Consider the following 22,634-nt stretch of genomic DNA (forward strand, 5'->3'; position numbering starts at 1 on the left):
CCTGCAGCAAGGGAGAAGGAAGACAGGACAGAATCTGCACGTCTATCACTTACCTACAACTTGCAAAACTATAAAATAGCCCCCCCCAGAATCAGAATCAGAGAGCACAAGGAAGAGTGTGCTAGAGACCATGCAGTTTCCCACTGAAGTACACAGTTTTTATACAATAGAATGAAATGTGTATAAAACAAAGCCCGTAAAATCAATTCTACATATTTTCAAGGATCGACACAGATAAAAATAAACATATGGACAGTAGATTGAAAGGACATACATTAAACACATTAAAAGGATGCCTGTGGGGAGGGAGCCCCATGGGTGAGAAAAATAAAGATCACATTAAAAAAGTGAGCGATAAAGTATTTCCATAGGTGACTGTGTGCCAAAGGATAAGGAGTATGGCAACTCCGTTTTGAGCACTTAAAGATCTTAAATTAAAAAAAAAAAAAGCAGAAACAAAGCATGTTTGCATTCTGTTTGCAATCAATTGGCCTTCTCCTCCATCCTGTGGGTGGATATTACTTGCTAACATGTTGGAGTGGGAATATTTGAGTAGGAGGAAGGACTGGGCTGGGGAGCCTGGGTACAGGAGATGGGCAAGGACACTTGGCTCAAATTTACTCAATAGAGTGGCCCAGCCTTACGAAGGTGGCGTTCTCTACGCAGCCAGGCAGAGGATGTAGAATGAAATGATTGCTTCCCTTCAAGTCCCAAAGAGGAGCCTGGTCCTCAAAGACCAGCTCCTCTCCAAAAAGACCTGCGCTTGGTTCTAAATGTAATCAGTTATGATTTTATGAGGTTTTGAAAAGTTTGCTTACAGAATGCTGAACTGGAACTATTTTCACTTACGTGACTGCCATGGAACCTGAATTTTCTAAATGTCACTGAATAATTAATGATCATATGGGTATCCCAGGAGTACATTGAAGTAGAGTGATGGGAAATAGGAGTCATTGTCTTAAACATGCAGAGATTTTTGAGCAAAGTACCAGAGATTTTGGAAGAGGAAAAATAGGAATTCTCTGAGTTTGTATTTTCTTATGCGATATGCAACACATAATAATGTCCAATATATTGTTTTTGGTAAATAGGAACTTTTATTATAACATAACTTGATAATAGACAAAAGGGTATATTTGTCATAACACAACGAAGAATGTATGTTTGTATTTGTCTTTCACTGACCATAAAAAAACCAAAACAAAGACCTTTCAAAATTGGACTATTGGAGATTGTTTGGGCAGATGCTGTGGACCTTCCTCCCTCCTTCTCATGGGCCTTTCCGTACAGTGAAAAGTCTGTATGATCCTTTCTCTTAGAGTATCTATACTGGACTCAGTTTCCTTAGCCACATTAGCCTAGAGTTTTCTCCAATTACTGGAGAGAAGGAATGTGAAGCCACTATCAGTCCTCCACGGCGTGCTCTTTGTGGCTTGATGGAAATATTTATGTCCACATTTATCCTGGACTAAACTTGATCTACTTCTCATGCACTAGTCTGGGCTCAGTCACTCTTGATTACTTTTTTTGGTGTCTTTATTACCATTTGAGTGAAGGAACCAGGCAGCACAATGGATTCGGACCTGGAGTGGCCACACTCCGCCAAGTGTGAAATGTAAAGCCTTTTTTGTTTCTCTGAGCTCAATAAATACAGAAGGACCCAGAGAATTGGAGCCACTGAATGTCACAATGGGAAGAGCCAGAAAAGGGTGAGGGACTTGCTCAAGGTCACTGAACATGTCCGGGGCAGAGAGGGAATGGGGATCAGGTCAGCACACTTCCCTTCATCCGGTGACAGCCCCCCGCCCCTGGGTAAAGAGCAAGGTATTAGTGCTTCCACAGCATCCAGACACTAAAACCAAATTAATAAAACATCCCTGAGTAGAGGGCAATGGAACCACTTAACTGCATAAACCCTTGTGACCAGCCAGTTAGTTCCCGGGTATCACTGGATGTTTCTAAAGTACCGGGGAATGGATGTATTCTATGACTTCCCTCCATCCTGTCTACAGCCCTGTTGGTTTGCATGGTCAACTCGTTACTTCCAGATACTACAAATTCCAAGCTAAACCCTGCCCTCTGCTGATGTTCACATAGTGGGATTAGCAGGACATGGGCCAGCAGTGTCCTGTGGGGTAGAGGCGCCTCCAACTCACTGGCTCAGAAGGAGAAGGTTTCTTTCTTTTTTTTTTTAATTTATTTAAATTCAATTCTCCAACATCTAGTACATCATTAGTTTCAGAGGTAGAGTTCAACAATTCATCACTTGCATATAACACCCAGTGCTCATCACATCTTGTGTCCTCCTTAATACCCAACACCCAGTTACCCCCAACTCCCACCCACCTCCCTTCCAGCAACCCCCTGTTTGTTTCCTAGAATTAAGGAGAAGGTTTCTTAAGAAGCTTGAGGCAGCGGCACCTGGGTGGCTCAGACAGTTGAGCGTCTGTCTTCAGCTCACGTCATGATCTCAGGGTCCTGGGTTGGAGCCCCACATCAGGGAGTCTGCTTCTCCCTCTGCCTCTGTTATTTCCTCTGCTTGTGTACTCTCACTTGTGCTTGCTCTCTCTCTCAAATAATTAAATACAATCTTAGAAAAAAAAAGCTTGAGGCAGAAGTATCAGGGTCCCCCTTTTTTTCTTTCTATCTCCCCATGTGGATAGACGGGCTTTCTAATAAACTGGCAGTGCCCCCACCAATGAGAAGCAACTCCAGGTCAGTGAAAGGCCCTTCGTTTTGCTCTCTAGAATCTATTCCTCCCCTGCTACTTTTTAAATCCCTTCAGAAAGGGGGCAGTTTTTATTGGCACACTGGACCCATTCCCAGGATTCACCAAGAACCATCCAGTCAAGGTGGATCTCTGCAGGATCCCCGCTGCACCAAGTACCTGCTGAAAGACACAGTGAGAAACATAACCTTTTTGAGCCTCCCTCCCTTGTACCATGGAGACAGCCGGGCTTATTTCACAGCAGAAAGATTAACAAATTAAGTGTTGGCTCAGTTATCCAGTGCCTCTAGCTGGTTCTCTGATACAGAGTAAGAGGATTTTTGAGGTCACCTGGTCCAACCTCCTTAGCAGGTGAGAAAGCGGAGGCCCAGAGAGGAGCTATGAACTTCTCAAACTCACAAAGTATGAGTGTAGAAGAGCCCAGTGCACTGATTTCGGGTCTGGAGTTTTTCCCATAACTTTGTGCCATCTCTCCAAAGCAGCCCTCCCGGCAGATGGGGCCCCAGCCTGTGGCTGAGGTCAAAAACCCTTCCCTGTCCTGGGGCTCACTGTTTCTCACCTTTGCACTCTATCAACCTAATCTGTTTGGACAGGGTATGGGGATTCTGAGGTGAGAGGTTGACCATGCACTGGTATAGTCCCAAGTCCTGCTGCCAGAGCTGTCATGTGACATTGCATCCAGTCTCCCTGGGACAATCCTTCAGCAGGTATCTCCCAGCCTGGGCCCGGTTTAGGTCTTGGCTCCCAGTGTTCATGTGCACCAGTGTCTCTGGGGGGCCCTGGCTCCTCTCCTACTGCCAGGCCTTCAGGCTGGAGGAATAGAGCATGAGGGTGTGAGAACCGACTGTGGTCCAGTTCTTTCCTTCCTGCAGGCACTTGTTTCTCCTCTTCACCTACAGCTTGGAATCCTAGAATGAGAAGTCAAAGTGCTTCACTGAGCAAATGTTTCTTCCACCATCCCTACATCTGCAGACCCCAGTGCAGATACAAGGTCGTAGATCAAAAGTCTTAGGCACTGCATCAACCATTTATGAGTAATTTAGGATTTCTGTAAATTATTTTTAAATGGTTCAGCAATTTTATATACACATGTTTGAATCTAGGTAATTAGTTTATGGTGGCTATTCTTTCCATATTTTTGTAGGTTGGAAAATTTTAATAATAAAATGGTAAAAAAAAAAAAGTAAAAAATAACTTAACCAGTTTTAAAACCCATATTCTATTCTATTCATGCTTTCCCAGACATGTCCCTTGCTTTCTAGTACACAGTACTTCATACTAGCCCTCCCGTCCCCAGGATGAACGTTCTCCCCACTCCTCTCCAACCACATTACCCCTCCTGGTCCCAGAGGAGAGTCTACCTGAACGATTCCTCCTCCACTAATCTCTTTCCCCTTCAACCATTGATCACCCTGCACCTGCTTACACTACAACCACCACCACCATCATCATCCACCATAACTTTTATTAAGCCACCTACTATGCCCTAAATACTGAGTGTAAGAATTTTACATCAGTCTACTATTTAACTTTTAGGACAACCCTCTGAAGTAGGTACCATGTACAAATAAACACTGAATAAATGAGGACACTGAGGCTCAGAGAGTTTGGAGGACTTCCTAAGGTCACAAATGTAGAAAGTGGCAGAGACAGGATTTGAACCCTGTTCTGTCTGATTCCAGCCCACTTCACCTCTTTTCCACACAGCCTCTCTGTGCCTTCCTAGAGGGACTTCCACTGTATTTTTGTCTTCATGCTGTGACTTTGCCTTTTTGTTATTTACCTTCCCCTTCTACTAATCCTCCTCGACCTCAATGCCTGATTCTTTTAAGGAGAGACTTTGTTTTACACTTTACATCTCCCAGGAAATCAGCATAGCGAAGGGATTGTTTGGATGACTTCACGTAATTTCTTGATTTCACACAGTGCTCTAGAGAAAGCTTCAGACTCTGTTTCATCACCCAGTTCCAGCTGGGACAGGCACATCCATTACCTTCATTTCTCTTCCCTGTGTCTAGCACACACCTGGATCCCATCCAGTCCCTTCTAAGGAAGTGAGAGAAACCCCTCTTCACAGGTACCCACATCCTTCACCCTGCATCTCCTTACCCGGTGCTCAGAGCGGCAGCAGCAGCAGCAGCCATGGCCCCCAGAGCCCTGTCTCCTCCATCCTATCCCCGTCCGTCCCAGGATCCACTGGGGGCTGGGCATCCCAGGGCTTTTCCGGTTGCTGGAGGATGTTGCCCCTGCAGGGGTATTTTCCATGTTCCCTGAGAGGCTTGACTATTACTTTGCAATTAATAAGGGAAGTGTGAAGAAGGAGCAGCTCAGGAAAATGCAGAAGAGAAAAGAGTGATCACTGCCCTTGTGACATCTTCCTTCCTGCTTCCATTACATCACAGCCCCATTGGTCAACACTCGAGAGATCCCCATTCTCTACCATAGCAAGTTTGGACCCACCTATCTGATGTCCCACTTCTGCTCCATTCACTGCCTCAGGTCGCCAGGACTTTCTCATCCCTGGCCACTGACCACTACATCCTGCACCCCCCTGCTATTGCCTCTGTCTGGAATGACACTGTACATCCAAATTTGTCTTGTTCTTCAAGACAGAGCTCAAACCTTGCTGATGACCTGCCTTCCTTAATCTTACTCCATACTGTGGTTCTCAAGTATGGGCATGTGGCTAAACCACTCAGGAAGTTGGCAAGCATACACATGCCTGAGCTGCACACCCAGAGATTCTGATTTGGTAGGTCTGGGAAAGCTCAGCAATCTGCATTTTAACTAACAGCCCAGGGATTCTGAGGCAAGTGGTCCAAAGAGGGAATGCCTGTAAAAGCTCTGTTTGAGGTCAGATGAGCACTGAGGGGTTCCTCAGGTACTCATCCTAGATGAAAGGTATGCACTTCCCTGAGCGTCCAGCCTAGACAGAGGCATGGAGATCACAAACATGATGGTACTAGGGGTAACTACCACAGATCGGATACACTTGTCATCTTTTGGCTCCCCAGCACCCAATACCTTCTCTACCTGGGGGACATGCCCCAATGCACAGTCTCACTAGGGTACAGAGCTCTCCTTCCTCTACTACTGAGTATAGAGGCAGACATTTCTCCTGTATCTAAGTGCCGCATGTGACTCTATCTAAGCTTGGCCAAATACAAGATTCTGTCTAGGATTCTGGGCCCTAAAGGTGTGACACAAGGTGTAGGGCCATTGGAGATGACTGACACAGAAGAAATGTAAGCATTGAGAGTCCAGGAATAGCGTGGTGCCGAGGATGTTGTGGCTTCAAGTGTCCAAGGGCAGTGGCACCAATGGCAACATCACTGGATTGTGTGATATTGTGAATATATTAAATATGTGTTCAGTCATTTAGATAATTAAAATATATTTCTCACATACATTTGGACTTCATCTATATAGTTCCTGGATCACAGCTCCCAAAATCCACGAAATTTCTTAAGCCGTAAGAGCAGTGGGAGCTTCATTTGTCATGTTTGGTCTCTGGTCCTCAGTTCCTGAAAACACTTCAGAGCCATAAATGTGACATGAGTGTCTTGTTCATAACAAGTCCCTCTCTACCGCACCTGAGTTTATGTAAATGAGATGACTTTTGGAAATCCCAAAAGGATGGGGGCTGTTGCCTAGGGAACCAACCTTGAAAAGAGGGCTGGAACTTTCAACCCCAACCCCTGATTTCTGGGGAAGAAGGAGGGGCTGGAGGTTGAATCAGGCATCAATGGCCAATGAGTTCATCAATCATGCCTATGTAATGAAGCTTCCATTAAAAAAACAAAAAACAAAAACATAAAAGGAGGGAGTTCAGAGTGTTTCCAGGATGGGAAACCAGAATGTTTCCATGTGCCACTGTGCTGGGTTCCAAATTCCATGGGGACAGAAACTCTTTTGTTCAGGACCTCACCTTATTTGTTTATTCATCTGGCTGTTGATTCATATCCTTTAATATTCTTTTATAAAATGCCAATAATCTAGTAAGTAAAATATTTCAGAGTTCTGCAAGTTGCTCTAACAAATTAATGGAACCCAAGGTGGGGATCATGGGCTCCTATAGTAGGGGGGTCAGAAGCACAAGTGCTCCCCAATGGTGTCTAAAGACAGGGAGGGGGAGTCTTATGAACAGAGCCCTCAATCTGTGGAATCTGATGCTATCTTTGGGTAGATAGTATCAGAATTGAGTTGAATTACAGGACAACCAGGTGGTGTCCAAGAACTGTTCGTTGGTGTGGGAAAACCACCCCTTCTCAAAACATACACACACACAGGAATTAGGTGCAGAATTCTAATGGGTGATCAGACCCTTTGTCTTCTGCTGTGACCTCAGCTGTGGCCTCTACTGTGCATTGCCTCTTGGTTTCACCCATTAGATGTCTTTTTTTTTTAAGATTTATTTATTTATTTTAGAAAGAGAGAGCAAGGGAGGGGCAGAAGGAGAGAGAGAATTTCAAGCAGACACCACCCTGAGTGTGGAGCCCCACATGGGGCTTGATCTCACAACCCTGAGATCATGACCCCAGCCCAAACCCAGAGCTGGCCGCTTAACTGACTGAGCCACCCAGGCACCCCTCACCAGTTAAGATGTACATGCTTAGTTCTCACTCTGCCTTCCTTCTGTCTGCCCTATAATTGTCCTGTAGCTCCCTTGCTCACCCATGAATAGGTGTTCAGACCCACCCCATTTTGCAAACTCCAATAGATTTAAGTTGGTATTTTCTACCTCTACTGCTCTAAAGGGAGGGGGGGGTCCCATTTATGGGCCACCCTCCCTGTTTCTTGTGTGATACAAGGAGAAGAGGCATTTAGACATTGACAGAACTCCTCCTTATTCCATTCTAAATGGCTTTGAAGCCCTTAGTCTTCAGCAAAGGAACTCTAGTTTTTGTTCCTGCTAGTAAGTTGTGACTTATTACCCGTGTGGTCTCATTCTACACACATATTTCCTTTTTTTTTTTCACTTAACATTTTATTTTATTTTCATTTTATTTTAATTCCAGTGTGGATAACATACAGCATTATATTAGTTACAGGTGTACAATACAGTGATTCAACAGTTGCATATATTACTCTGTGCTCATCGCGAGAGGCACTTAATCCCAATCACCTATTTCGCCCATCCTCCCACCCACCTCCCCTCTGGTAACCATCAGTCTGTTCTCCACAGTTAAGAGTTTGTCCCTTGGTTTGTAGCTCATTTATTTCTTAAATTCCACATATGAGTGAAATCATATGGTATTTGTCTTTCTCTGACTGACTTCTTTCACTTAGCATAATACGCTCTAGTTCCATCCATGTTCTTGCAAATGAAAGATTTCATTCTATTTTATGGTTGAGCAATATTTGAATATATATATATATACACACACACACACATGACGCATCTTCTTTATCCATTCATCTATCAATGGACACATGGGCTGCTTCCATAGTTTGGCTATTGTAAATAATGCTATAATAAACATAAGGGTGCATGTATCCCTTCAAATTAGTGTTTTTGTATTCTTCGGGTAAATATTCAGTAGTGTGATTCTTGGATCTTAGGGTAGTTCTATTTTTAATTTTTTGAGGAACCTCCATACCAGTGGCTATACCAGTTTGCATTCCCGCCAACCGTGCGGAGAGCTCCTTTTCCTCCACATCCTCACCAACACCTGCTACTTCTTCAGTTTTTAATTTTAGTCATTCTGACAGGTGTGAGGTGGTATCTCATTGTAGTTTTGATTTGTATTTCCCTGATGATGAGTGACGTTGAGCATCTTTTCATGTCTGTTGGCCATCTGCAAGTCCTTTTAGAGAAATATCTGTTCACATCCTCTGTGCATTTTTAATCAGATTATTTGTGGGTTTTTGGTATTGAGTTGAATAAGTTCTTTATATATTTTGGATGCTAATCCTTTATCAGATATGCCATTTGCAAATATGACATACAGTAGATTGCCTTTTAGTTTTTTTGGTTGTTTCCTTTGCTATGCAGATTTTTATTTTGAAGTTGCCTGAATAGTGTATTTTTGCATTTACTTCTCTTGCCTCAGGAGATATATCTAGAAAGATGTTGGTATCTGTAGTATCATTTGCAAATATCTTCTCCCATTCCGTGGGCTGCCTCTTAGTTTTTTTGACTGTTTCCTTGGCTGTGCAGAAGCTTTTTCTTTTGATAAAGTCCCACAAGTTCATTTTATCTTTTGTTTCTCTTGCCTTTGGAGATGTGTCATGAAAAAGGTTGCTTTGGCCGATGTCGTAGAGGTTGCTGCCTATGTTCTCCTCTAGGATTTTGATAGATTCCTGTCTCACATCAAGGTCTTTCATCCATTTGGAGTTTATCTTTGTGTATGGTGTAAGAGAGTGGTCAAGTTTCATTCTTTTGCATGTAGCTGACCAATTTTCCCAGCGCCATTTATTGAAGAGACTGTCTTTTTTCCACCGGATGTTTTTCTTGCTTTATCAAAGATTAATTTCCCAAAGAGCCGAGGGTCCATTTCTGGGTTCTCTATTCTGTTCCATTGGTCTATGTGTCTGCTTTTGTGCCAGTACCATGCTGTCTTTGTGATCACAGCTTTGTAGTACAGCTCAAAATCCAGCATTGTGATGCCTCCAGCTTTGTTTTTCCTGTTCAAGAATTCCTTGGTGATTTGGGGCCTTTTCTGGTTCCATACAAATTTAAGGACTATTTGTTCCAGTTCCTTGAAAAATGTCATCGGTATTTTGATTGGGATAGCATTGAAAGTGTAGATTGCTCTGGGTAGCATGGACATTTTAACTATGTTAATTCTTTCGATCCATGAGCATGGAATATTTTTCCATCTTTTTGTGTCTTCCTCAATGTCTTTCAAGAGTGATTTATAGTTTCTAGAATATAGGTCCTTTACGTCTCTGGTTAAGTTAATTCCAAGGTAACGTATGGTTTTTGGTGCTATTGTAAATGGGATGGATTCCCTAATTTCTCTTTCTTCAGTCTCATTGCTCGTGTATAGAAATGCAACTGATTTCTGAGCATTGATTTTGTATCCTGCCACATTACTGAATTGCTCTATAACTTCTAATAGTTTGGGAGTGGATTCTTTTGGGTTTTCCATATAGAGTATCATGTCATCTGCGAAGAGAGACAGTTTGACTTCTTCTTTGCCCATTTGGATACCTTTTATTCCTTTTTGTTGTCTGATTGCTGTTGCAAAGGACTTCTAGTACTATGTTGAATCATAGTGGCGAGAGTGGGCATCCTTGTCGTGTTCCTGATCTTAAGGGAAAGGCTTCCAGCTTTTCCCCATTGAGAATGATATTTGCTGTAGGCTTTTCACAGATGGTTTTTATGAGATTGAGGAATGTACCCTCTATCCCTACACTCTGAAGGGTTTTAATCAGGAAAGGATGCTGTATTTTGTCAAATGCTTTTTCTGCATCTATTGAGAGAATCATATGATTTTTGAATTTTTTTCTGGATAAAATCTAAGACACCGATCGATTTGCGAATGTTGAACCACCCTTACCATCCCAGGGATGAATCCCACTTGGTCATGATGGATAATTCTTTTAATGTACTGTTGGATTCTATTAGCCAGGATCTTGTTGAGGATTTTGGCGTCCATATTCATTAGGAAAATAGGTCTGTAATTCTCCTTGATCTACAAAGAACTTCTCAAACTCGATATGCGAGAAACAAATAAATCATAAAATGGGCAGAAGATATGAACAGACACTTTTCCAATGATGACATACAAATGGCTAACAGACACATGAAAAAATGTTCAAAATCATTAGCCATCAGGGAAATTCAAATCAAAACCACACTAAGATACCACCTTACAGCCAGTTAGAATGGCAAAAATTGACAAGGCAAGAAACAACAATTGCTGGAGAGGATGTGGAGAAAGGGGATCCCTCCTACATTGTTGGTGGGAATGCAAGTTGGTACAGCCACTCTGGAAAACAGTGTGGAGGTCCCTTAAAAAGTTAAAAATTGAGCTACCCTATGATCCAGCCATTGCACTACTGGGTGTTTACCCCAAAGATACAGACGTAGTGAAGAGAAGGGCCATATGCACCCCAATGTTCATAGCAGCATTGTCCATGATAGCTAAATTGTGGAAGGAACCGAGATGCCCTTCAACAGATGACTGGATTAAGAAGTTGTGGTCCATATATACAATGGAATATTACTCAGCTATCAGAAAGAACGAATTCTCAACATTTGCTGCAACATGGACTGCACTGGAGGAGATAATGCTAAGTGAAATAAGTCAAGCAGAGAAAGACAATTGTCATATGGTTTCTCTCATCTATGGAACATAAGAACTAGGAAGATTGGTAGGAGAAGAAAGGGATAAAGAAAGGGGGGGTAGTCAGAAGGGGGAATGAAGCATGAGAGACTATGGACTCTGAGAAACAAACTGAGGGCTTCAGAGGGGAGGGGGTGGGGGAATGGGATAGGCCGGTGATGGGTAGTGAGGAGGGCACGTATTGCATGGTGCACTGGGTGTTATACGCAACTAATGAATCATGGAACTTTACATCAAAAACCAGGGTTGTACTGCATGGTGACTAACATAATATAATAAAAAAACATTAAAAAAAAAGAAAGATGTTGATATGAACAATGTCAGGGAGATAACTGCCTTTGCTCTCTTCTAGAATTTTTATGGTTTCAGGTCTCACATTAGGTCCTTAATCAATTTTGAATTTATTTTTGTATATGGTGTACGAAAGTGGTCCAGTTTCATTCTTTTGTATGTTACTGTCCAGTTTTCCCAACACTATTTGTTAAAGGGACTGTATTTTTCCCATTGCATATTCTTGCCTCCTTTGTCAAAGATTAATTGACCATATAACTGTAGGTTTATTTCTGGACTTTCTGTTTTGTTCCAGTGATCCATGTGTCTATTTTTGTGCCAATACCATACTGTTTTGATTACTACAGCTTTGCAATATAACTTAGAGTCCAAGATTGTGATGTGTCCAGTTTTGTTTTTCTCTTTCAAGATTGCTTTGGCTATTCAGGGTCTTTTGTGGTTCCATACAAATTTTAGGATTGTTTGTTCTAGTTCTGTGAAAAATGCTGTTGGTATTTTGATAGGGATTCCTTGAAATCTGAAGATTGTTTTGGGTGGTATAGAAATTTTAACAATATTTGTGATGGGTATTAAGGAGGACACATATTGCATGGTGCACTGGGTGTTATACACAAGTAATGAATCATGGAACTTTACATCAAAAACTAGGGATGTACTGTATGGTGACTAACATAATATAATAAAAAATGTTATTATAAAAAAATATATTTGTTCTCCCAATCCATGAACTTGGAATGAATTCCATTTCTTTGTGTCATCTGCAATTTCTTTCATCAGTGTTTTATAGTTTTTAGAGTACAGGTTTTTCACCCTTTTGTTTAAGTTTACTCCTAGGTATCTTATTATTTTTGGTGTAATTGCAAATGGGACTATTTTCTTAATTTCTCTTTCTACTGCTTCTTTATTAGTGTATAGGAGTGCAATGGATTTCTGTACATTGATTTTGTATCCTGTGACCTTACTGAATTCATTTATCAGTACTAGCAGTTTTTTGGTGGAGTCTGTAGGGTTTTCTATATAGAGTATCATGTCATCTACACATAGTGGAAGTTTTACTTCTTCCTTACCAACTTGGATGCCTTTTATTTCTTTTTGTTGTCTGATTTCTGCAGCTGGGACTTCCAGTACTAAGTTGAATAAAAGTGGGGGGCCTGGACATCCTTGTCTTGTTCCTGACCTTAGGGGAAAAGCTCTCAGTTTCCCCCTTTTAAGTATAATGTTAGTTCCGGGGTTTTTATATAAGGTCTTTCTTATGTTGAGGTATGTTTCTAGTCACATACTTCTTGGCCTTCATGGGTATATTCTGAGGGTTCAGGGGTCAAATGTACCCCTGATAATTCACATGATTGACAAATGAGACTCTCTATCCATCCTGTGCTTTGGATCCCATCTCATCCAGTATTTCCCCAGGATACAACCTTTTGGTTAACTTGGTTTCTCTTTCCCAAATATGGTATTCTCACCACGGTGTCTTGTCTTCTCCTCAACCCATGGTTTTCAAACCCCTCCTCTGGGAATGTAGGAGAGGGCCACAGATGAAGAGAGAAACCCAAGCATCTGATTGTAGAGGAGAGGAAGGCCCAGGGGCAGGGAGAACAGGATGCTTCTGTAGTAAGAGGTCTGTCCAGGTCAGGCCAAAACTTTTATTATGGCTCAGGGCAAGAACAAAGGCAGAATTAGTGGTGGTGCCCTCTGTACCTCACAAATCACCACAAGACAGCAACAGTGAAGAGCATTGGACTCTCCTCTTTATTTAAGGCAAATCCCAAGCCACTGGTAGAATGGGCATGTTGGCAGCTGTATCTTCTCTTCTGAGGGGGCAAAACACACACCCAAGATTATTGGTGTAACAAGGGGAGCTGGCAGGGCTGAGAAGGTGGGACATGAGCCTTAAAAATAATCTGTGTTACAGATTCAACTCATGTCATTGCCCCACCTTCCCTTCCCCCTCACATCGCTCCTCGGGAACAACTGCCAGAGGGATGTGGCTGGAGGTCAGAGGTCATTCTCATGGCTTCACTGCCCTAGGGTCCAATGACCTCTGCGTGACAGCAAGCAGGACAGTGAAGACCAGGCTCTTGCTCAGGAGTCCACACAGCACAAGAATGACGATGTTGACCACGGGAACCCTGGGGGAAAGAAGAGATGTGAGCTGCTGTTAGCACTGGCACGCCTCACACCTGAGTGTTTACAGAAGCCCTTCATGCCCCTTCTCTTATTTGCTTAAGCCCTTCTAGCACCTGTCCCCATACTGACTGGCCCTGGGCCTTTACTGTGTCCCATTGCCTAAAACTACTGACTGGAAATATATTTAGTAAAGAGCATAGAACCCATATGCAGAAGAGGCACCTGGGAGAAAGGGCAGGCTGCCTGGGCTCCTCTTCCTCACTGGGATGCAGCAGCGAGAGAAGACCCAGCAAGGAGGCCTGGTTTCTAGTCCCAGCAGTATGGCCTACTTCCTGGGAGGGCCACCTCACTGTTCTGGCCTCTGTTTCCCCACCTATAACCAGAAGAATCCAATCCTTGCCCAAATCCCATCATGAATTTTTACAGATTTTAGCGTAATGATTCTAAAAGTCCTGAAAAAGCATCAATGGATACCATGAGAAAGAGATATGCATGAGTGAGGAAGCATGGCCTGTCTAGCCTCAGTGATATGGAAACAGATTACAGCACAGCTAATCCACATGATAAGACACAGGGTGAAAAGAGTAATAGGTGGCAGTGAAACAAAGAGAAGCCCAGATATTGACCTAATGTTACGTCTGAATTTAGCCTCAGGAAATCGGCAGCCCAGGAGATAGGCAAACATTGTTTCATAAATAATCTTGTGATATCTGGATCATAATACGAAGAAAAAGTCATCTTTTGTACAATTTATACCATTTAGAGAAATGCACTTCCCCAAGATGGGCTAAAGATTTAAATAAATGGGGGGACAAAAAAACTAGGGACATCACCAGGAAATAGAATCAAGCACATTAAGGAATACAGCAAAGCAATAATTTTAAAATCAACACATCTGACCATACAAAACTTAAAAGCAAATGGGCGAGATCTCTGAGGAAGAGATGACAGAATGGCGATAGAAGCGGCAGAGGTCCTTTATGCTGAAGTCCCCCCCACCCCCACCCCGGGCCCCGTCCTCCCTGTCTTCCATCTCCTCCATCACCTGAAACTACATGTCCTAGTGGCTGGTTAAGTCCCTGACAGCTCCTGACCACTGTCATTTACAGTAGTGCCCTCCGCAGCACCAGTTCGGCCTATGGTTCCAAGGTCCCAGCTCCTCTGGGCTAACTTGACCTTCAAGTTTCCCCTGTCCTCCCAGCCCTTTCACATTCTCATGAGCAGAGCTCCTGGAGTGTGTCCACTTTTGAGGGCAAGCACACACCCCTTTCTGAGGCTGTACACAGGCCACCAGACCACAGCCCCCACCCCAGTGCCTGGGAATTCATGTGCCCCTGAGCCACCCCTAACAGAGGACTGGAAATTTGAGAGTATAAATACTCTAGTTCCCCCAGCCTCTGACACAGACAAGTCGCAGAAAACCCCTGCAGGACTGAGCCCTAAAGTTTCCCTCTGTGGGACTCAGCTTGGTGATGACACCCTTGCTAAGCTTCCTTCTCTCCTGGTCTCCCTTCCAGGATGGATTTACCTGGGATCACTTCCTACATTTACAGAAGACTTTGCTCACTGCCCGCTTCTTGGGAACCCTCCTGAAGACAAGGAGATGATGGCTTCCTCTGAGGTGCCCCCAGCCTCATCCATGCCCAGATTGGAAGCTCACTTCTTCCATGACCTAGGCAAATAGCTCCCTGTACAAAACATTTCTTTTTCAAACAGCTCACTGGTTTCTGCTTCCCTGGCTGGATTCTGACTAATAAAATAGTTCATATTAATTAATAAATAAAGTTAATAGGAGAGGTGCAACGTCCACAGCAATGTGGGCCAAAGTAGGTACTCTCGACTTTTCATGCTGGAAAATCAAAGTAACTTAAAAAGAAAAATGTTGATTCTCAGTAGATCATTTATTTACTTCACACAGATTTAATAAGCACCTACTATGTACCAGGCACTGCTGCCAATGAAACAACTGTTAGGGGGGTGGGGGGAGCGCTGCGTGGATAGCCCCTGTCTCTCCTGGAACTTCTTTTTTTTTCTTTTAATATTTTTTTATTGTGTTAGTCACCATACAGTACATCCCTGGTTTTTGTTTGTTTTTTTTTTGTTGTTTGTTTGTTTGGTTGGGTTTTTTTTAATATTTTTTTTATTATATTGTGTTAGTCACCATACAGTACATCCCTGGTTTTTGATGTAAAGTTCGATGATTCATTAGTTGCGTATAACTCCTGGAACTTCTAAACCGCAACAAGAAAGAAATGAAGGCACGTGATAGTTCATGTCCAATTTAGCAGAAGTATTTTCCAAATACTAAATCCTTGTAGGCAAAGGATCCCTGCACTGACAACTGTTTCACGTATACATTATGGATGAGAACACACATTGTTTCCAACCTTTGAAGTCCATTTGGCAATATGTATATGGAGCAATATAAACATTCGCATTCTCTTAAGGGAATTTCTTTCAAGTAAATAATTTAAAAGAAAAAAAGATGTCTACGAAAATGTTCATCTCAAAGTTATCAATACTATAAAAAATTTAAACAATCTCAGTGTCTAAAGACAGGCAAGTCAAGATGTAAGTCACGGCTTTTTCATTGATAGAAAAGGATGCATCTGTTGAAATTATAATCATGAAGTCTAGGTAGCAACATCAAAGAATAGTGGCAATGTTTATCATTAGAATTACTGCCGTATTAAATATGTATGGACATGAATAAAGACTAGAAAGAGAATGTGGAGATCAGACATGTTAGAGTAGTGGGAATATGGATGAATATTTCTATGTTAATTCAATATTTAATGATAAACACATTCAAAGATAAGTCAACATTTAATAATAAACTGTAAAGGGGGGTTCTTAGCTTTGCCTGCACATTAAGAAATCTCCTCAATATCTCATAAAAAGTGCTGAGAACAGCCCCATCTCCAGAAATCCTGATCTATTGGTCTATAGGAGGGCACCTGCATCAGTATTAAGCACAAGCCAAAGCAAAAGCAAATGCTCCAGGTAATCCTAACACACAGCAGCCACTGAAACGAGAGCCGTTGGACTAGACTATCACTTCCAGCTCTGCATCTGCCTGCCTCCCTATATACAAGGAAACAAGCCACAGAGCACTCGTGACTCACCCAAAGTCACACAGCCAGCCAATCTGACTGGCATTAGAATCAAGGGACCCTCACTCCACTACACTGTAAGGCTGGTGAGGTTGGCTGAGACCCACTGGAATTCGGCAAAGACACCCTTTCCCTCTTCTTACTCCTCTAGTATGCAAGGAAACAGAGTGAACCAGGGAGAGGGGCAGCCTCACCAACAGCCCCCTCCCACTCTAGCACCACTCCCTTCTTCCCCAGGGAAGTTTCACCAGACTTAGTTGATTCAAGTCTGCTCTTGCCCTCCCCACTCCCCCATCCATGACTCCCCACATCTTCTCAAGCATATGGACTCAGAATCAAACCAGGAGGCCCAGAGACCTGAAACCATAGCTGGTGAAATCCGTCTCATTTGTGACGTTGACTCCAAAGCCAGGAGAGGAGATGTCAGCAGTTGATTTGGGTAGGAGTTGGGTCACAGTCCTGGGGCTGTTGAGGACTGTACTCTGGGCCTTGGTGGTGGTAGGAGGAAGGGTGGAAATCTGAGCCAAGTTCTCGGTGGGATTCTTGTCTGAGACTGTGCTGCCTAAAGGATCTGCAAGAAAGCACATTGGATAAATGGATGGATAAGTTGATGAGTGAATTTTTGGTGAGTGGGTGGGTGGACAAGTGGATAGGAGGATGAATAGAAGGAAGGCAGGGAGGCAGGATGGAAGGATGGCAGGATGGAAGGAAGGAAAGATGGATGGATAGGTGGCAGGGCAAATGAAACTGAGGAGGGAAGTGAACATGGTCACTCATGAAACAAGTTTTTCTTTTGCTAAGATTAAAGAATTAGTGTGAGACCAGCCTGGGTCAGAGGCAGGAAAAAGGAAAGAAGGAAGGAAAGCAGAGAAGGGAAGAAAGAGTGAGAGAGAGAAGGAGGGAGGAAAGTGGGTAAGGAGGGAGAGGGGGGAAATGGAATTTTCAGGTGATTCCTGTCACTGGAAATGCCCTCGCCTGCTATTCTTCACCAATCACCTTCTTCAAGAACAATTCCCTGATTACTCTACCTTGTACCATTCTCTGCCTTGCCCTCACCTGAACCTTAGCATATTGCTTTTCAAATTATCTTTTACTAATATATTACATATGAGCCTTCTCTTCCTTAGGCTTAGGATTCCCCAGATGCTAGAAACTTGAAACTTCCTCCTTTTCCTCTCCTTCCTTAATGTCTCCAATTAACGTCTACTGAGGTCCTACTATGTACCAGACACTACATTAGTTGTTAGGGATACAGAGATGAGAAAGGCACAGGCCCTTTTCTCAAGGTACTCACAGATGAGCATGGGAGGCAGATAAGTAAGCTGGTCACTACTCCCCAGTGAGACAGCATCAACTGTGAGAGGGGACACAAAGTGAGCTCTGGAGCTTTGCTACCCAAAACAGGAGCCATGGGTCAGCCTCAGCAGCAGTATCACCTGCAAGTAGATCAGAAATGCTGAATCTAGGTCCCACCCTAGGCCTGTTGTAACAGAGGCTGCTTTTGAAATGAAATCCCCAGGTGGTTTGTGCCCCCACTAAAGTCTGAGAAGCACTGCTTTGGAAGCACACAGGAAGGCCATCAAATGTACCCAGGGGAAGGAAATAGTGGATCACAGAGGCTTCCCAATGAAATGACTTCCATATGGAGACCTAAAGAATGAGACTGAATTATCCAAGTCTACCACTCATCTTTCACTGTACCCCACTTCCTACCATAGCACCCCAAATTAAGCTCTGCTACCCTAAGAGGAATCCCATGCATAGAGGCCCCTTCTTACTTTTGGACCAAATGTCTCTCAAGGACCTCAAATGAGAGACAAGGAGCTTCTGGGAGAGGCCAGGCTGCTAGGAATCCTGAGCCACAGCCCTGCTGGTGCTACCACCACCACCCCACCTGGCTTGGCTTTCCCCATCCTCTTACCCCTCTCCAGGTCACTCACCCTTAATCACCACCAGGCGGACAAGGGGGGACAGGATGTCAGGGTCCTTGGGAGGCTGATAGATCACACACCGATACAGTCCTGAATCCTCCACTTGAAGATTGGTCATTTGGACTTTCAGTATGGCCTCAGTGGGGATGTCTTCTAGGAAGTACCTGCCCATCCAGACTTGACTGGGATTCCCTGAAACACTCTGTGTGAAAATAAGTGTCAGGGGCTCCCCTCTATCCATCAGCTTCTGCCAAGCTTTCCGGCTATTGGCGTACTTCCAGATGGTGAAGGGACATTGTACATTCAGGGTCTCCCCCGCTGCTAAGACATACTTTTCTTCACGTGGTTTAGTTGCAGCTTGGAGTTCTGTAAGCAGGAATCAGAGTTAGACTCTGTGAAGAATAGTTTTCTTCTCTTTGGGAAAAAAGAGAGAAACTGCCTCTTCTTGTTCAACCACTAATTTTTCAGATGAGATCCTCAAGGCCTCCAGAGAACAGGCAACTTTCCCTGCAAGCCAGCACTAAAGCCCAGATATTTTTACTGTGAATAATTTTTCTTTTACTCCAAGAGCTAGACTGCATATGCTTTGTGCAAACTTTCATAAATGATTGTTTTTGAGAGGAAAAAAATTGCCTGATTGGAAGCAGAACATGGGACATACACCAAGACCATGAGTGACAGGGGTATGATAGAAGGGAAGATTATAGAGGACGTACAGGGTGATGAGTGGATCTGAAGACATGATAGTAGCAGACAGTGATTCCTCCAAACAGCTAGGGAAACTTCATCTAAGTAGGGAAAAGAAATCAATTCTGGTCTGGTCCAAGGGAGCTTTGCCAATGGGAGGATCAAGTTGAGCGGAAGTAAGATCTAGATCTGTGTTTTTGGCTGGACACAACAGGGCTCTATAACTTATCCACAGGGTCTACAGTTTATCCACTCAAGCCTGGGTTACTTTCTTCCATGGAACACCAAATAATGGGTGGGACAGTAATGTTGGGGCAAACTGTGGGTCAGGCTACCACTACCTACAACTACTACTGCTATTAATAATACTAGTGCACACATACACACATTTTAATCCTTGGACAGTAGCACTGAGAATGCCCATTGAAAAATGCCAACAGCTACCCCTTTAATGGAGTCCCTGGGCTGTCATCACAGCCCACCTGTGGACTCCTGAGGATTTTGAAAATGAAAATAGGCCAATTCTTCTGGGACCAGACCGCAGTTTCTAAGGAAACCTAGATAACAAGCTTCTTAGAAAGCCCTCTGAATTCTGGTCAGGAATTCCCCTCCAAGAGACAGGCGAGCCAAGACTGAGGGCTGTCTTAAGCCAAGTTTGGCTCACTCACTCATTCATTCATTCATTCATTCATCAATCAATGGCTGAGAGCCTACTGTGTGCCAGGCACTGTGCTGGGCTCTGAGGAAGATACACACCTCCTCTGTCCACCCTCTGTATCATTAATGTAAAGGTTATAGATAAATTATTTGCCAGCTCCCTGGGCAAGGTAGATGCTGTGGTCTGAATGTATGTGTCCCCCCCCCCCAAATTCATATGTTGAAATCCAAACCCCTAAGGTGATGGTTTTAGGAGGTGAGGACTTTGGGAGATGATTAGGTCATGACTGATCACACGAAAGGGATTAGTGCCCTTATAAAAGGGGATCTAGAGAGCTCCCTCACCCTCTCCACCCTGGGAGGACATAGTGAGAAGTCTGTGGTCCACAACCTGGAAGAGGGCCTTCACCAAAACCCAACCAAATTGGCAGCATGATATGAACTTCCAGCCTCCAGAATTGTGAGAAGTAAGTACCTGTTGCTTATAAGCCACCCGTCTGTGCTATTTTGTGATAGCAACCCAAGTAGACGAAGAGAGTGGGAGTTACAGGATTCTGAGATTGTGCACAACCTTGCCTATCTCTTGTGAAAAGAGACAGCAAGAACTCAGCACCGAAGTGCTATCTGTGCACCATTTCTTGTACCACTGCAAGAAAGGAATTCCGAATACCTTTTATTGCTAAGTGTTTTAAAGTCCTAGCTCATGTAATCTTCCTAACTTTATAATTTAAGCTCCATAACTTTTAAGGTTGATACTGCCATTATTCCTATTTCAGAGATAAGGAAATTGAGGCACAGAAAGGTTATTTAATAACCCAGAAGTTATTAAGGGATTTGCCCAAAGTTCCACAATAGAAAGTGGTAGAATCAGGATTCAAGCCTGGATGGTCTGACCCCAGACTCAGCTCTAAACCCCAGAGCTATGTTGCCTAAGGCAGTTGTCTGGTTGAGATGAGAGCAGTCCCAGCCCATGCCTGAATAGGTGCCCAATGATTCTGCTCCTTAGGATACAGGAGCTACAGGGAGTTTTTAGGTTACACCAAACCCGCCCCCACAGGACACAATGAAATGTAGACCACTGGCTTTCTCTCACACAAGTACACAAGCATCAACCCTCCATCTTCTCCCAGTTCTGCTTTGGAAAAACGTGAATATGACACAAGCGAATGAGAACCAAGCTCCTATCTGCCCATCTGGGTTATCACACCAGCTCCAAACAGACTCAAAGTGCTATGTGTGCGCTGGCTCTGAAAGGTGAGTGTCTGTGATCTTGCTCAAAGTAGTTGCGTTCCTGGAAAGTCCCCTCTCTCTGTAATCTTTGTGTCTTTCCAAGTTAAACCCTTCTTTTCACTTGCTATTGACATTTTCCCCCTCTCTGGTTATTTTCCCAATTTATTCGTAAGGATTAGGAGGAGGAACAACCAAAGCCCCAAATGCTTCCATCTTTAGTCCAAGTGTGAGCTGTACAACAAGAGAAGTGAGGGTGTGGCCATGGGGGCAGACCTGCCAAGCCAGGGCAACAACACCCTCCAACGCCAGCAGACAATGGCGGTCTGCAGTCACAGCCCAAAGGAATGTGGGCACCAAGCCCCTCTGTTCACTTCTGTCCTGCTATTCCTCAGCAATAGCAGATTTCCTGGCCCACAGTAGGCCCCTGGGAAATACTTTGAATGAATTGTGTCTTTGGGGGTTAATAGACAGTCACGTCAAAAGCACCATGATGGAATATAAGAAAACAAAACTTCAAACTCAAACAAAATGATTTCAGATCATGTCAAGTTTAGATTTACTCTAGCATTTTCCCACCCAGAGTTGTGCCTATCTTTGCCAACATCAAAACGCACAGATATCCTGTTTCCCTAATTCACCCCTTTTATTTCTGTTCTCAGGCCCTATATAGTCTCCTGACTCTGTTAAGTTTGGGTAGAGAAACCCAGTCCGACAAGTCTAGTGATTGGCTCTCTGCTGGGTGGCCACACCCCCTGGACCTTCTGAAGAGAAGGGAAGATTTTCTCATGGTGGGATCCCCAAGGTTCTGGGCAGAGGCCTCTTCTGATCACGCCTCTTCCCCCACTTTACCTGAGATAAAGAGCATCCAGAGCAACCCCCGAAGCCTGGCATTCCTCATCCTTCATGTGCACCAACCCCAACTGCCGCTGGTGTGCCTGGGACACTCTAACCTAGAGGCTCCAAAAAGTTGCATAACAGGATATGAAGTCATTTCTGGGAGGTACTGAGGCTAATGCTCTGTTTTCGTCACTGGTTGTCTTGGCTGCAGACATCAAGGACAACACAGGAATCCAGAGACAGTGTTCGAGTGTCAGGCTTCTTTGTTTTTTTTTTGTTTTTTTTTTGTTTTGTTTTGTTTTGTTTTGTTTTGTTTTGTTTTGTTTTAAATAATGATTTTTTATTATATTACGTTAGTCACCATACAGTACATCCCCGGTTTCCGATGTAAAGTTCGATGATTCATTAGTTGCGTATAATACCCAATGCACCATGCAATACGTGCCCTCCTTACTACCCATCACCAGTCTATCCCATTCCCCCACCCCCCTCCCCTCTGAGGCCCTCAGTTTGTTTCTCATAGTCCATAGTCTCTCATGTTTCATTCCCCCTTCTGATTACCCCCCCTTTCTTTATCCCTTTCTTCCCCTACTGATCATTCTAGTTCTTATGTTCCATAGATGAGAGAAATCATATGATAGTTGTCTTTCTCTGCTTGACTTATTTCACTTAGCATTATCTCCTCCAGTGCCGTCCATGTTGTAGCAAATGTTGAGAACTCGTTCTTTCTGATAGCTGA

General features: G+C 43.6%; 1 protein-coding gene across 1 annotated transcript; it reads right to left on the minus strand.

The window, feature by feature from the left end:
* Positions 1-13,068: 13,068 nt before the first annotated feature.
* On the minus strand, positions 13,069-21,987 carry TREM1 (triggering receptor expressed on myeloid cells 1). The gene is made up of 4 exons (XM_026507481.4): positions 21,908-21,987; positions 18,494-18,850; positions 16,911-17,124; positions 13,069-13,442 (listed from the first exon to the last, which is right to left on the minus strand). Exons 1-4 carry the CDS (start codon positions 21,954-21,956, stop codon positions 13,322-13,324), a joined length of 741 nt encoding a protein of 246 aa, XP_026363266.1. The 5' UTR covers positions 21,957-21,987; the 3' UTR covers positions 13,069-13,321.
* Positions 21,988-22,634: the final 647 nt, after the last annotated feature.

This window comes from Ursus arctos, unplaced genomic scaffold (assembly GCF_023065955.2).
Source record: "Ursus arctos isolate Adak ecotype North America unplaced genomic scaffold, UrsArc2.0 scaffold_29, whole genome shotgun sequence".
In the NCBI taxonomy this organism is placed as follows: domain Eukaryota; kingdom Metazoa; phylum Chordata; class Mammalia; order Carnivora; family Ursidae; genus Ursus; species Ursus arctos.